General features: G+C 40.9%; 1 protein-coding gene across 7 annotated transcripts in view; it reads right to left on the reverse strand.

Moving 5' to 3' along the window:
- The window catches only part of arhgef10l (Rho guanine nucleotide exchange factor 10 like), a 252,583-nt gene that overhangs the window by 29,269 nt on the left and 206,700 nt on the right, over positions 1 to 16,614 (reverse strand). For all 7 annotated transcript variants that reach the window (XR_010001388.1, XM_062965943.1, XM_062965944.1 and 4 more), the window contains one exon: positions 11,077 to 11,251. Coding sequence is in view for 6 of the 7 variants with exons in the window: in XM_062965943.1 (XP_062822013.1) it covers positions 11,077 to 11,251 (175 nt within the window). In the remaining variant the exon portion in view is untranslated. The remainder of the gene's footprint in view (positions 1 to 11,076; positions 11,252 to 16,614) is intronic.

The raw sequence follows: 16,614 nt of genomic DNA on the forward strand, positions 1-16,614 counted from the left end.
ACAACATCTATTATAGAATTCCCATATGCCGATGATAACGTAGTCTGTGCGCATTCAGAAGAAGACCCACAACATCTATTATAGAATTCCCATATGCCGATGATAACGTAGTCTGTACGCATTCAGAAGAAGACCTACAACATCTATTATAGAATTCCCATATGCCGATGATAACGTAGTCTGTGCGCATTCAGAAGAAGACCTACAACATCTATTATAGAATTCCCATATGCCGATGATAACGTAGTCTGTGCCCATTCAGAAGAAGACCTACAACATCTATTATAGAATTCCCATATGCCGATGATAACGTAGTCTGTGCCCATTCAGAAGAAGACCTACAACATCTATTATAGAATTCCCATATGCCAATGATAACGTAGTCTGTGCCCATTCAGAAGAAGACCTACAACATCTATTATAGAATTCCAATATGCCGATGATAACGTAGTCTGTGCCCATTCAGAAGAAGACCCACAACATCTATTATAGAATTCCAAGATGCCGATGATAACGTAGTCTGTGCCCATTCAGAAGAAGACCTACAACATCTATTATAGAATTCCCATATGCCGATGATAACGTAGTCTGTGCCCATTCAGAAGAAGATCTACAACATCTGTTATAGAATTCCAATATGCCGATGATAACGTAGTCTGTGCCCATTCAGAAGAAGACCTACAATATCTATTATAGAATTCCAATATGCCGATGATAACGTAGTCTGTGCCCATTCAGAAGAAGATCTACAACATCTGTTATAGAATTCCAATATGCCGATGATAACGTAGTCTGTGCCCATTCAGAAGAAGACCTACAACATCTATTATAGAATTCCCATATGCCGATGATAACGTAGTCTGTGCCCATTCAGAAGAAGACCTACAATATCTATTATAGAATTCCAATATGCCGATGATAACGTAGTCTGTGCCCATTCAGAAGAAGACCTACAACATCTATTATAGAATTCCAATATGCCGATGATAACGTAGTCTGTGCCCATTCAGAAGAAGACCTACAACATCTATTACAGAATTCCAATATGCCGATGATAACGTAGTCTGTGCGCATTCAGAAGAAGACCTACAACATCTATTATAGAATTCCAATATGCCGATGATAACGTAGTCTGTGCCCATTCAGAAAAAGACCTACAACATCTATTATAGAATTCCCATATGCCGATGATAACGTAGTCTGTGCGCAGTCAGAAGAAGACCTACAACATCTATTATAGAATTCCAATATGCCGATGATAACGTAGTCTGTGCTCATTCAGAAGAAGATCTACAACATCTATTATAGAATTCCCATATGCCGATGATAACGTAGTCTGTGCCCATTCAGAAGAAGACCCACAACATCTATTATAGAATTCCAATATGCCGATGATAACGTAGTCTGTGCCCATTCAGAAAAAGACCTACAACATCTATTATAGAATTCCCATATGCCGATGATAACGTAGTCTATGCGCAGTCAGAAGAAGACCTACAACATCTATTATAGAATTCCAATATGCCGATGATAACGTAGTCTGTGCTCATTCAGAAGAAGATCTACAACATCTATTATAGAATTCCCATATGCCGATGATAACGTAGTCTGTGCCCATTCAGAAAAAGACCTACAACATCTATTATAGAATTCCAATATACCGATGATAACGTAGTCTGTGCTCATTCAGAAGAAGACCTACAACATCTATTATAGAATTCCCATATGCCGATGATAACGTAGTCTGTGCCCATTCAGAAAAAGACCTACAACATCTATTATAGAATTCCCATATGCCGATGATAACGTAGTCTGTGCCCATTCAGAAAAAGACCTACAACATCTATTATAGAATTCCCATATGCCGATGATAACGTAGTCTGTGCGCATTCAGAAGAAGACCTACAACATCTATTATAGAATTCCAATATGCCGATGATAACGTAGTCTGTGCTCATTCAGAAGAAGATCTACAACATCTATTATAGAATTCCCATATGCCGATGATAACGTAGTCTGTGCCCATTCAGAAGAAGACCCACAACATCTATTATAGAATTCCAATATGCCGATGATAACGTAGTCTGTGCCCATTCAGAAAAAGACCTACAACATCTATTATAGAATTCCCATATGCCGATGATAACGTAGTCTATGCGCAGTCAGAAGAAGACCTACAACATCTATTATAGAATTCCAATATGCCGATGATAACGTAGTCTGTGCTCATTCAGAAGAAGATCTACAACATCTATTATAGAATTCCCATATGCCGATGATAACGTAGTCTGTGCCCATTCAGAAAAAGACCTACAACATCTATTATAGAATTCCAATATACCGATGATAACGTAGTCTGTGCTCATTCAGAAGAAGACCTACAACATCTATTATAGAATTCCCATATGCCGATGATAACGTAGTCTGTGCCCATTCAGAAAAAGACCTACAACATCTATTATAGAATTCCCATATGCCGATGATAACGTAGTCTGTGCCCATTCAGAAAAAGACCTACAACATCTATTATAGAATTCCCATATGCCGATGATAACGTAGTCTGTGCGCATTCAGAAGAAGACCTACAACATCTATTATAGAATTCCAATATGCCGATGATAACGTAGTCTGTGCGCATTCAGAAAAAGACCTACAACATCTATTATAGAATTCCCATATGCCGATGATAACGTAGTCTGTGCCCATTCAGAAGAAGACCTACAACATCTGTTATAGAATTCCCATATGCCGATGATAACGTAGTCTGTGCGCATTCAGAAGAAGACCTACAACATCTATTATAGAATTCCAATATACCGATGATAACGTAGTCTGTGCCCATTCAGAAGAAGACCTACAACATCTATTATAGAATTCCAATATGCCGATGATAACGTAGTCTTTGCCCATTCAGAAGAAGATCTACAACATCTGTTATAGAATTCCCATATGCCGATGATAACGTAGTCTGTGCGCATTCAGAAGAAGACCTACAACATCTATTATAGAATTCCCATATGCCGATGATAACGTAGTCTGTGCCCATTCAGAAGAAGACCTACAACATCTATTATAGAATTCCAATATGCCGATGATAACGTAGTCTGTGCCCATTCAGAAGAAGACCTACAATATCTATTATAGAATTCCCATATGCCGATGATAACGTAGTCTGTGCCCATTCAGAAGAAGATCTACAACATCTGTTATAGAATTCCCATATGCCGATGATAACGTAGTCTGTGCCCATTCAGAAGAAGACCTACAATATCTATTATAGAATTCCCATATGCCGATGATAACGTAGTCTGTGCCCACTCAGAAGAAGACCCACAACATCTATTATAGGATTCCAATATGCCGATGATAACGTCTTCTGTGCCCATTCAGAAGAAGACCTACAACATCTATTATAGAATTCCAATATGCCGATGATAACGTCTTCTGTGCCCATTCAGAAGAAGACCTACAACATCTATTATAGAATTCCAATATGCCGATGATAACGTAGTCTGTGCCCATTCAGAAGAAGACCCACAACATCTATTATAGAATTCCAATATGCCGATGATAACGTAGTCTGTGCCCATTCAGAAGAAGACCCACAACATCTATTATAGAATTCCAATATGCCGATGATAACGTAGTCTGTGCCCATTCAGAAGAAGACCCACAACATCTATTATAGAATTCCAATATGCCGATGATAACGTCTTCTGTGCCCATTCAGAAGAAGATCTACAACATCTGTTATAGAATTCCAATATGCCAATGATAACGTAGTCTGTGCCCATTCAGAAGAAGACCTACAACATCTATTATAGAATTCCAATATGCCGATGATAACGTCTTCTGTGCCCATTCAGAAGAAGACCTACAACATCTATTATAGAATTCCAATATGCCGATGATAACGTAGTCTGTGCCCATTCAGAAGAAGACCCACAACATCTATTATAGAATTCCAATATGCCGATGATAACGTAGTCTGTGCCCATTCAGAAGAAGACCCACAACATCTATTATAGAATTCCAATATGCCGATGATAACGTAGTCTGTGCCCATTCAGAAGAAGACCCACAACATCTATTATAGAATTCCAATATGCCGATGATAACGTCTTCTGTGCCCATTCAGAAGAAGATCTACAACATCTGTTATAGAATTCCAATATGCCAATGATAACGTAGTCTGTGCCCATTCAGAAGAAGACCTACAACATCTATTATAGAATTCCAATATGCCGATGATAACGTAGTCTGTGCCCATTCAGAAGAAGACCTACAACATCTATTATAGAATTCCAATATGCCGATGATAACGTCTTCTGTGCCCATTCAGAAGAAGACCTACAACATCTATTATAGAATTCCCATATGCCGATGATAATGTAGTCTGTGCCCATTCAGAAGAAGACCCACAACATCTATTATAGAATTCCAATATGCCGATGATAACGTAGTCTGTGCCCATTCAGAAGAAGACCTACAACATCTATTATAGAATTCCCATATGCCGATGATAACGTAGTCTGTGCGCATTCAGAAGAAGACCCACAACATCTATTATAGAATTCCCATATGCCGATGATAACGTAGTCTGTGCGCATTCAGAAGAAGACCCACAACATCTATTATAGAATTCCCATATGCCGATGATAACGTAGTCTGTGCCCATTCAGAAGAAGACCCACAACATCTATTATAGAATTCCCATATGCCGATGATAACGTAGTCTGTGCGCATTCAGAAGAAGACCTACAACATCTATTATAGAATTCCAATATGCCGATGATAACGTAGTCTGTGCCCATTCAGAAGAAGACCCACAACATCTATTATAGAATTCCAATATGCCGATGATAACGTCTTCTGTGCCCATTCAGAAGAAGACCTACAACATCTATTATAGAATTCCCATATGCCGATGATAATGTAGTCTTTGCCCATTCAGAAGAAGACCCACAACATCTATTATAGAATTCCCATATGCCGATGATAACGTAGTCTGTGCGCATTCAGAAGAAGACCTACAACATCTATTATAGAATTCCCATATGCCGATGATAACGTAGTCTGTGCGCATTCAGAAGAAGACCCACAACATCTATTATAGAATTCCCATATGCCGATGATAACGTAGTCTGTGCGCATTCAGAAGAAGACCCACAACATCTATTATAGAATTCCCATATGCCGATGATAACGTAGTCTGTGCGCATTCAGAAGAAGACCCACAACATCTATTATAGAATTCCCATATGCCGATGATAACGTAGTCTGTGCGCATTCAGAAGAAGACCTACAACATCTATTATAGAATTCCCATATGCCGATGATAACGTAGTCTGTGCGCATTCAGAAGAAGACCCACAACATCTATTATAGAATTCCCATATGCCGATGATAACGTAGTCTGTGCCCATTCAGAAGAAGACCCACAACATCTATTATAGAATTCCAATATGCCGATGATAACGTCTTCTGTGCCCATTCAGAAGAAGACCCACAACATCTATTATAGAATTCCAATATGCCGATGATAACGTAGTCTGTGCGCATTCAGAAGAAGACCCACAACATCTATTATAGAATTCCCATATGCCGATGATAACGTAGTCTTTGCCCATTCAGAAGAAGACCCACAACATCTATTATAGAATTCCCATATGCCGATGATAACGTAGTCTTTGCCCATTCAGAAGAAGACCCACAACATCTATTATAGAATTCCCATATGCCGATGATAACGTAGTCTGTGCGCATTCAGAAGAAGACCCACAACATCTATTATAGAATTCCCATATGCCGATGATAACGTAGTCTGTGCGCATTCAGAAGAAGACCTACAACATCTATTATAGAATTCCCATATGCCGATGATAACGTAGTCTGTGCGCATTCAGAAGAAGACCTACAACATCTATTATAGAATTCCCATATGCCGATGATAACGTAGTCTGTGCCCATTCAGAAGAAGACCTACAACATCTATTATAGAATTCCCATATGCCGATGATAATGTAGTCTTTGCCCATTCAGAAGAAGACCCACAACATCTATTATAGAATTCCCATATGCCGATGATAACGTAGTCTGTGCCCATTCAGAAGAAGACCTACAACATCTATTATAGAATTCCCATATGCCGATGATAACGTAGTCTGTGCGCATTCAGAAGAAGACCCACAACATCTATTATAGAATTCCCATATGCCGATGATAACGTAGTCTGTGCGCATTCAGAAGAAGACCCACAACATCTATTATAGAATTCCCATATGCCGATGATAACGTAGTCTGTGCGCATTCAGAAGAAGACCCACAACATCTATTATAGAATTCCCATATGCCGATGATAACGTAGTCTGTGCCCATTCAGAAGAAGACCTACAATATCTATTATAGAATTCCAATATGCCGATGATAACGTAGTCTGTGCGCATTCAGAAGAAGACCTACAACATCTATTATAGAATTCCAATATGCCGATGATAACGTAGTCTGTGCGCATTCAGAAGAAGACCTACAACATCTATTATAGAATTCCCATATGCCGATGATAACGTAGTCTGTGCCCATTCAGAAGAAGACCTACAACATCTATTATAGAATTCCCATATGCCGATGATAACGTAGTCTGTACGCATTCAGAAGAAGACCTACAACATCTATTATAGAATTCCCATATGCCGATGATAACGTAGTCTGTGCGCATTCAGAAGAAGACCTACAACATCTATTATAGAATTCCCATATGCCGATGATAACGTAGTCTGTGCGCATTCAGAAGAAGACCTACAACATCTATTATAGAATTCCCATATGCCGATGATAACGTAGTCTGTGCCCATTCAGAAGAAGACCTACAACATCTATTATAGAATTCCCATATGCCGATGATAACGTAGTCTGTACGCATTCAGAAGAAGACCTACAACATCTATTATAGAATTCCCATATGCCGATGATAACGTAGTCTGTGCGCATTCAGAAGAAGACCTACAACATCTATTATAGAATTCCCATATGCCGATGATAACGTAGTCTGTACGCATTCAGAAGAAGACCTACAACATCTATTATAGAATTCCCATATGCCGATGATAACGTAGTCTGTGCCCATTCAGAAGAAGACCTACAACATCTATTATAGAATTCCCATATGCCGATGATAACGTAGTCTGTGCCCATTCAGAAGAAGACCTACAACATCTATTATAGAATTCCCATATGCCAATGATAACGTAGTCTGTGCCCATTCAGAAGAAGACCTACAACATCTATTATAGAATTCCAATATGCCGATGATAACGTAGTCTGTGCCCATTCAGAAGAAGACCCACAACATCTATTATAGAATTCCAAGATGCCGATGATAACGTAGTCTGTGCCCATTCAGAAGAAGATCTACAACATCTGTTATAGAATTCCAATATGCCGATGATAACGTAGTCTGTGCCCATTCAGAAGAAGACCTACAATATCTATTATAGAATTCCAATATGCCGATGATAACGTAGTCTGTGCCCATTCAGAAGAAGATCTACAACATCTGTTATAGAATTCCAATATGCCGATGATAACGTAGTCTGTGCCCATTCAGAAGAAGACCCACAACATCTATTATAGAATTCCAAGATGCCGATGATAACGTAGTCTGTGCCCATTCAGAAGAAGATCTACAACATCTGTTATAGAATTCCAATATGCCGATGATAACGTAGTCTGTGCCCATTCAGAAGAAGACCCACAACATCTATTATAGAATTCCAAGATGCCGATGATAACGTAGTCTGTGCCCATTCAGAAGAAGATCTACAACATCTGTTATAGAATTCCAATATGCCGATGATAACGTAGTCTGTGCCCATTCAGAAGAAGACCAACAACATCTATTATAGAATTCCCATATGCCGATGATAACGTAGTCTGTGCCCATTCAGAAGAAGACCTACAATATCTATTATAGAATTCCAATATGCCGATGATAACGTAGTCTGTGCCCATTCAGAAGAAGACCTACAACATCTGTTATAGAATTCCCATATGCCGATGATAACGTAGTCTGTGCCCATTCAGAAGAAGATCTACAACATCTGTTATAGAATTCCAATATGCCGATGATAACGTAGTCTGTGCCCATTCAGAAGAAGATCTACAACATCTGTTATAGAATTCCAATATGCCGATGATAACGTAGTCTGTGCCCATTCAGAAGAAGACCTACAACATCTGTTATAGAATTCCAAGATGCCGATGATAACGTAGTCTGTGCCCATTCAGAAGAAGATCTACAACATCTGTTATAGAATTCCAATATGCCGATGATAACGTAGTCTGTGCCCATTCAGAAGAAGACCTACAATATCTATTATAGAATTCCAATATGCCGATGATAACGTAGTCTGTGCCCATTCAGAAGAAGATCTACAACATCTGTTATAGAATTCCAATATGCCGATGATAACGTAGTCTGTGCCCATTCAGAAGAAGACCAACAACATCTATTATAGAATTCCCATATGCCGATGATAACGTAGTCTGTGCCCATTCAGAAGAAGACCTACAATATCTATTATAGAATTCCAATATGCCGATGATAACGTAGTCTGTGCCCATTCAGAAGAAGATCTACAACATCTGTTATAGAATTCCAATATGCCGATGATAACGTAGTCTGTGCCCATTCAGAAGAAGACCTACAACATCTATTATAGAATTCCCATATGCCGATGATAACGTAGTCTGTGCCCATTCAGAAGAAGACCTACAATATCTATTATAGAATTCCAATATGCCGATGATAACGTAGTCTGTGCCCATTCAGAAGAAGACCTACAACATCTATTATAGAATTCCAATATGCCGATGATAACGTAGTCTGTGCCCATTCAGAAGAAGACCTACAACATCTATTACAGAATTCCAATATGCCGATGATAACGTAGTCTGTGCGCATTCAGAAGAAGACCTACAACATCTATTATAGAATTCCAATATGCCGATGATAACGTAGTCTGTGCCCATTCAGAAAAAGACCTACAACATCTATTATAGAATTCCCATATGCCGATGATAACGTAGTCTGTGCGCAGTCAGAAGAAGACCTACAACATCTATTATAGAATTCCAATATGCCGATGATAACGTAGTCTGTGCTCATTCAGAAGAAGATCTACAACATCTATTATAGAATTCCCATATGCCCATGATAACGTAGTCTGTGCCCATTCAGAAAAAGACCTACAACATCTATTATAGAATTCCAATATACCGATGATAACGTAGTCTGTGCTCATTCAGAAGAAGACCTACAACATCTATTATAGAATTCCAATATGCCGATGATAACGTAGTCTGTGCCCATTCAGAAAAAGACCTACAACATCTATTATAGAATTCCCATATGCCGATGATAACGTAGTCTGTGCCCATTCAGAAAAAGACCTACAACATCTATTATAGAATTCCCATATGCCGATGATAACGTAGTCTGTGCGCATTCAGAAGAAGACCTACAACATCTATTATAGAATTCCAATATGCCGATGATAACGTAGTCTGTGCGCATTCAGAAAAAGACCTACAACATCTATTATAGAATTCCCATATGCCGATGATAACGTAGTCTGTGCCCATTCAGAAGAAGACCTACAACATCTGTTATAGAATTCCCATATGCCGATGATAACGTAGTCTGTGCGCATTCAGAAGAAGACCTACAACATCTATTATAGAATTCCAATATACCGATGATAACGTAGTCTGTGCCCATTCAGAAGAAGACCTACAACATCTGTTATAGAATTCCCATATGCCGATGATAACGTAGTCTTTGCCCATTCAGAAGAAGATCTACAACATCTGTTATAGAATTCCCATATGCCGATGATAACGTAGTCTGTGCGCATTCAGAAGAAGACCTACAACATCTATTATAGAATTCCCATATGCCGATGATAACGTAGTCTGTGCCCATTCAGAAGAAGATTTACAACATCTATTATAGAATTCCCATATGCCGATGATAACGTAGTCTGTGCCCATTCAGAAGAAGATTTACAACATCTGTTATAGAATTCCAATATACCGATAATAACGTAGTCTGTGCGCATTCAGAAGAAGACCTACAATATCTGTTATAGAACTCCAACTCCTAGACACTTGGTAAGTGTTTGACTTGTGATTTTCTGATATGAAATCCAGCATATCTATCTTGTTTGCTGTGTCATAATATAATAATAATAATAATAATAATAATAATAATAATAATAATAATAATAATAATAATAAATGCAGTAAAATAATAAATGTAATAATAAAGAGTAAAATAATAAATGTATTAATAATAAAAATAGAGTAAAATAAATGTCAAAGTTACAACAATAATAGAGTGAAATAATAAATGCAATAATAATAATGTATAGAGAAAATAATAAATATACCATATACAGTAGAGTCTCACTTATCCAACACTCGCTTATCCAACGTTCTGGATTATCCAATGCATTTTTGTGATCAGTGTTTTCAAGATATCGTGATATTTTGGTGCTAAATTCATAAATACTGTAATTACTACATAGCATTACTGTGTACTGAACTACTTTTTCTACCAAATTTGTTGTCTAACATGATGTTTTTGTGCTTCATTTGTAAAATCATAACCTAATTTGATATTTAATAGGCTTTTCCTTAATGCCTCCTTATTGTCCAACATATTCACTTATCCAACATTCTGCTGGCCCATTTATGTTGGATAAGTGAGACTCTACTGTATACTCGAGTATAAGCCGACCTGAATATAAGCCCACCAGGACCCTCACCCGAGTATAAGCCAAGGAGGGTTTTTTTCAGTCCTAAAAAAGGGCTGAAAAACTAGGCTTAGACTCGAGTATATACAGTATATAAAAATGTAATGTACGTTTGTAGGTCTGAGTAAACAACAAAACCACTGAACCAAATCACACCATATTTGGACACAATTTTGTAACCAGGCATGAAACCAGATGGAAATGGATCCAAGAACCACTGAAACTGGGAGTATGGCACCGTGAAGGAACCAGATCTTCTCACCTGGAAGGGCGAAGGTGGTCCGGGTGGCCACGTTGATCTCCTGCAGGAGCTCCAGGGTCTCGGTGTGGAAGAGGCGGATGGAGGAGCCCAGGACGAAGGCCATCCAGACCCCGCTGCCGGCCTTGATGGCGTGTGTCACGCTGGCCTCCGCCTCCGGATGGGCCTCAAAGGTTTGCTGCGGAAAAGAAGAGGCAGGCCGTCAGCAGAAGCCAAGACGTCTATATCGGCCGCCCCACACACACATACGAGAGTTGAATTAAAAGTCATGCCTCCACCTTCGTTACTTGGGTTTGGATGGGAATATTTTACTAAATCAAACGCAGGAATAATCCTTAGAATGTCCTCTAACTACTACTATTCACTTTCCCACATCATCACCAGACCATTGGATACATTTCTGCCAACGATGAACAAGTTTTCTGAAGCCGTCACGGAAGAAGTCGTCACTCAGTTTCCTCATCCGGCGTCTCACCAGACCCATCGTGCACAGATCTTCTGAGAGCCAAGCAAAGCCATAACGTGACCCACAGATTCTTGTGAAATGCCGATTATGCTTGAAATTTCTCTCAATTGGCCTGAATTAATCTGCCCACCTTTTGCTAGTGAAACTTAGTGGTTGCTGTCACAGGACGTCCAACTCTTTGTTTGTCACGCAAGTCAGATGTTCCCACCTCAACATCTTTAAACTTACTCGCTCAATGACGCACAGGACTCACATCAACACAATCACCATGAACAGCTTTTGTTCTCTGATGAATCTCCTTTAGTGTCAAGAATTCAATGACTACACGTTGCTTAAGTCGCATTGACCGACCGTCTGCACAGGGTTCCATACTTCGCCCTTTAACAACACAACCGTTCAAATGCTAAGGCTTCTCAGTCTGCGCAGGGTTCCATACTTCGCACTTTAACAACACAACCGTTCAATGCTAAGGCTTCCCCGTCTGCGCAGGGTTCCATACTTCGCCCTTTAACAACACAACCGTCCATTGCTAAGGCTTCTCAGTCTGCGCAGGGTTCCATACTTCGCCCTTTAACAACACAACCGTCCAATGCTAAGGCTTCTCAGTCTGCGCAGGGTTCCATACTTCGCTCTTTAACAACACAACCGTCCAATGCTAAGGCTTCTCAGTCTGCGCAGGGTTCCATACTTCGCCCTTTAACAACACAACCGTCCAATGCTAAGGCTTCCCCATCTTCACAGGATTCCATACTTCCCACTTTAACAACACAACCGTTCAATGCTAAGGCTTCCCCGTCTGCGCAGGGTTCCATACTTCGCACTTTAACAACACAACCATCCAATGCTAAGGCTTCTCCGTCTGCGCAGGGTTCCATACTTTGCACTTTAACAACACAACCGTCCAATGCTAAGGCTTCCCCATCTTCACAGGATTCCATACTTCCCACTTTAACAACACAACCGTTCAATGCTAAGGCTTCCCCGTCTGCGCAGGATTCCATACTTCCCACTTTAACAACACAACCGTTCAATGCTAAGGCTTCCCCGTCTGCGCAGGATTCCATACTTCCCACTTTAACAACACAACCGTTCAATGCTAAGGCTTCCCCTTCTGCGCAGGGTTCCATACTTCCCACTTTAACAACACAACCGTTCAATGCTAAGGCTTCTCCGTCTGCGCAGGATTCCATACTTCCCACTTTAACAACACAACCGTTCAATGCTAAGGCTTCTCCGTCTGCGCAGGGTTCCATACTTCCCACTTTAACAACACAACCGTTCAATGCTAAGGCTCCCTGCCAAATGGAACTGTATAGGAGAGTCTACTGAACAAGCCAGAATGCAAGAAGCTTATGGTAATTGTGTTGATGTGAGTCCTGTGTGTTGTTGGGCAAGTAAGTTTAAAGATGTTGAGGTGGGAACATCTGACTTGCATGACAAGCAAAGAGTTGGACGCTCTCTGACAGCAACCACCAAGTTTCACAAGCAAAAGGTGGACAGATGGATTCAGGACGATTGTCATATCACCCAGAGCGAAATTTCAAGCATAATCGGCATTTCACAAGAACATGTGGGTCAGATTATTGCTTTGCTGATTCAACTTGTGATTTTGTGATACGAAATCCATCATATCTATCTTGTTTGCTGTGCCATAATAAAAATACCCTGGCAGAATATGTAAAGCAAAGTAAAGAACCTGCTTTGATTGAAGTCAAAAATCAGAAACTCCTCAAAGCACAGCAGACAAAAAACCAGTACAAGAAAACCACACTACAAACTAGAGCTGATAGCTGGCACAACAAAATATTGCATGGAAAGTTCCTTGACAAAACTGAAGGAAAAGCTGACAAGGCGAAGAGACGCCGGATGAGGAAACAGAGTGTTGACGTCTTCCGTGATGGCTTCAGAAAACTTGTTCATCATTGGCAGAAATGTATCCAATTGTCTGGTGATGATGTGGGAAAGTGAATAGTGGTTGTTAAAGAGCACATTCTGAGGATTATTTCTGCATTTGATTTATTAAAATATTCCCATCCAAACCAAAGTAATGAAGGTGGAGGCATTACTTTTCATTCAACCCTCATACCCTTGTGTTTCCTACATTTCCAACATTTTTTGTTGGTTCTTCCCTTATTGTATTTAGCGAGTCTTTCCACTGTTAAATATCACAGATATAACATCCGATTTTCTTGCGATTTCTGACACTTCCGAATTATTTGCACATGCCTACTGGCTACATAACAATAACCGATAACAGTAATCCAACAGTCCTATGTTCTACCTAAGCACTGCATATTTTGCAAAATATCTCGGCTGATTTGACATCCTTGCTTCCAAAATGTGGCTTTGACAAGAAGGAGAGGAAAAAGCCCGCCCGAGTCTTAAGCCCAAACTCCCAAAACTGTTTTGCGATAATCCAGATGAAACAAATTTGGCCTTTTTGTATTTCCAAACAAAAACCCAAGGCAGTCAGAAAAAGAAAGGCTTGCAAGAGACCCAAGGGAAGGGGATTACGGCTTAATTATTCCTAATATTCTTTCCATCCCGGATTTAGGACGGTGCGGCCGAAAAAAGACTAGTCGCAAGAAAAGATAGAAAACACGGCGGAGATAAGGAGCCAACGGAGGACTAGGCAGCCATGAAAAGGAAGGCGCTAATCAAAGTGTCAGAAGGGGACTTTTCCAGTTTACGTCTTGCATTAGAAGTTCTGAGAAAGTAAGTTATGAACAAGCATTAAAGTGAAGGACAAGGAGAGCTCTATCTTGTTCCAAATTCAAGTTTCTGGCTTTTGTTAGATTTGTTTTGTTGCATTTACTAGGCATTAGACATGTCCAAAAAATCGTTTTGAATCGTATATCGGAATTATTTCGGATTGTTCTCGCTTTTTGATACGCATTCCGAGACATTGTCTCACAGCGCAACCAGCAATATAATTCGAACCATTGTTGGCCCATTCTCTAATTGTCTCTTAATGTTTCGTTAATTTTTCCCCAAAAAAATTTTTTTAAAATATATTTTTTAAAATATTTTAAAAATTATTTTGTTTCTGCAACCTACCTTGAATGGGAGCTTATTTGCAAATTTGATGAGGATAGCTCAAGAAATGAGGGCGGGAGAGCCCTGTAAAAGTCCCCCCCACCGATTCCTTTTTTTTTGGGGGGGGGGCGATTGCGCATGTGCGTCCACCATTTTAGAAACATTTAGAATCATTACGAATTTTTGGAAATATCCGAAATTTTTGGGTGAAAAAATTGGAAATACTTTCTATATCGAAGCGCCAGCGCCCCCTACTTTAGAAACGAGAATTGAAACACTTTTTCCATTGATCGGACATGTCTACTAGGCATGTGTGATCCATGAAAAAAATGGTTCTAAACTCACTTCGAAAGTAGGGGGCGCTGGCAATTTGTTTCTAAAGTCATTTCCGAATTTTGAAGCAAAAAGTTCAAAAATTTCCGAAAGTTCCGATTCTTCGTAATTGAGGATGCACATGTGCATGAAGGGAAACATTATAATCAATGAGGAAAGTTGAGGGGCTTCTCTCTCCCTCATTTTTTCAGCTATCCTAATGAAACTTGCTACAATGGTAGAACACATTTACCACTGTTAGCTCACCAAATCTAAGAACATTTCACTTATCCTCAGATTTTTGGTGAATTTTCAAAGTTTTTATTAAAAATTATTTAATAATAAAAATCTGTTCCTGGTCTGGAAGTGTTATTTCCTGTTACATTGGGTTTCTGGGGCTGAGAGTGTGTGACCTGCCCTAGATCACCCAGTGGGTTTCCATGGCTGAGTGGGAATCAAGCCACAATCGTAGTCCAACTCTCAAACCAGTACACTAGTGGGCCTCTTTGAGACACCATGCTGTCTCAAAATGGCATGTGGCTCTTCTTATGGGGCTTAGCCCTGTTCTAACTACCCAGGAGACAAAAGTGCTTGACTTTCCCTCTGTTTCCTTTCCTTCCTTGGCAGAACAAGAGGCAGCCCTCGTCGCCGGGGAGTGTTTTTCTCTCCTTCTCCTCCCCTTCTCGGCAGAAGTGCCCTCGCCCCTATATCCAAAGGTTTTCTGAGGCCATTAAATAAATGGGTTCCAACGCTTCGAATTTGAAGGTTAATTCTGAAGGGCCAAACCACCTCGGAACCCCATTCGGAAACTAAAAAGATACGAATTTTTTTATGATTAACGGTGATTCCGATTTTTTCGCTCATACCTAGCATTTACCATAGAGTCCCACTTATCGGACTTCCACTCATCCGACACACCGTGTTATCCGATGTCCAGGGTCACCCTCACTCACTCACTCACTCACTCACCAGGCAGGGTCCTGGTTCTGCCACCACTGCCGCCGTCACTGGACCTGGCCTGGTGAGTGAGTGAGTGAATGAGCGAGGGAGGGTCTTTACCTTCCTTCGCTCGCCCGCCCTCCCTCCCTCACTCACTCACTGGGCCAGGTCTGGCAGTGATAGCAGAAGCACCAGGACCCAGTGAGTAAGTGAGCGACGGAGGGCAGGCAGGCGAGCAAAGGAGGACGAAAAGGCCCTCCCTCCCTCGCTCGCTTGTTCACTCACTTATTCATTCACTCACCAGGCAGGGTCCTGGTGCTGCTGCTGTGGCTGCCGGGACCCAGCCTGGTGAGTGAGTGAGGGAGGGAGGGTGAGCCAAGGAGAGCGGCAAAGGCTTACTTACTCACTCACCAGGCTGGGTCCTGGTGCTTCCGCCTTGTGAATGAGTGAGTGAGAGAGGGCAGGCAGGTGAGCAAAGGAGGACAGAAAGGCCCTCCCTCCATCGCTCGCTAACTCACTCACTCACTAGGCTGGGTCCTGGTCCAGTGAGTGAGTGAGTGAGGGAGGGTGGGCGAGAGAAGGAAGGTGGTAAAGACCCTCCCTCGCTCATTCACTCAGTCACTCACTCACCAGGCCAGGTCCTGCCACCGTCGCTGACGGGATCCAGCCTGGTGAGTGAGGGAGGGAGGGTGAGCCAAGGAGGGCGGCAAGGGCTCACTTACTCACTCACCAGGCTGGGTCCTGGCAGTGACGGCGGCAGCACCAGTACCCGGCCTGGTGAATGAGTA

Source organism: Anolis carolinensis, unplaced genomic scaffold (genome assembly GCF_035594765.1).
Source record: "Anolis carolinensis isolate JA03-04 unplaced genomic scaffold, rAnoCar3.1.pri scaffold_15, whole genome shotgun sequence".
Taxonomy (NCBI): domain Eukaryota; kingdom Metazoa; phylum Chordata; class Lepidosauria; order Squamata; family Dactyloidae; genus Anolis; species Anolis carolinensis.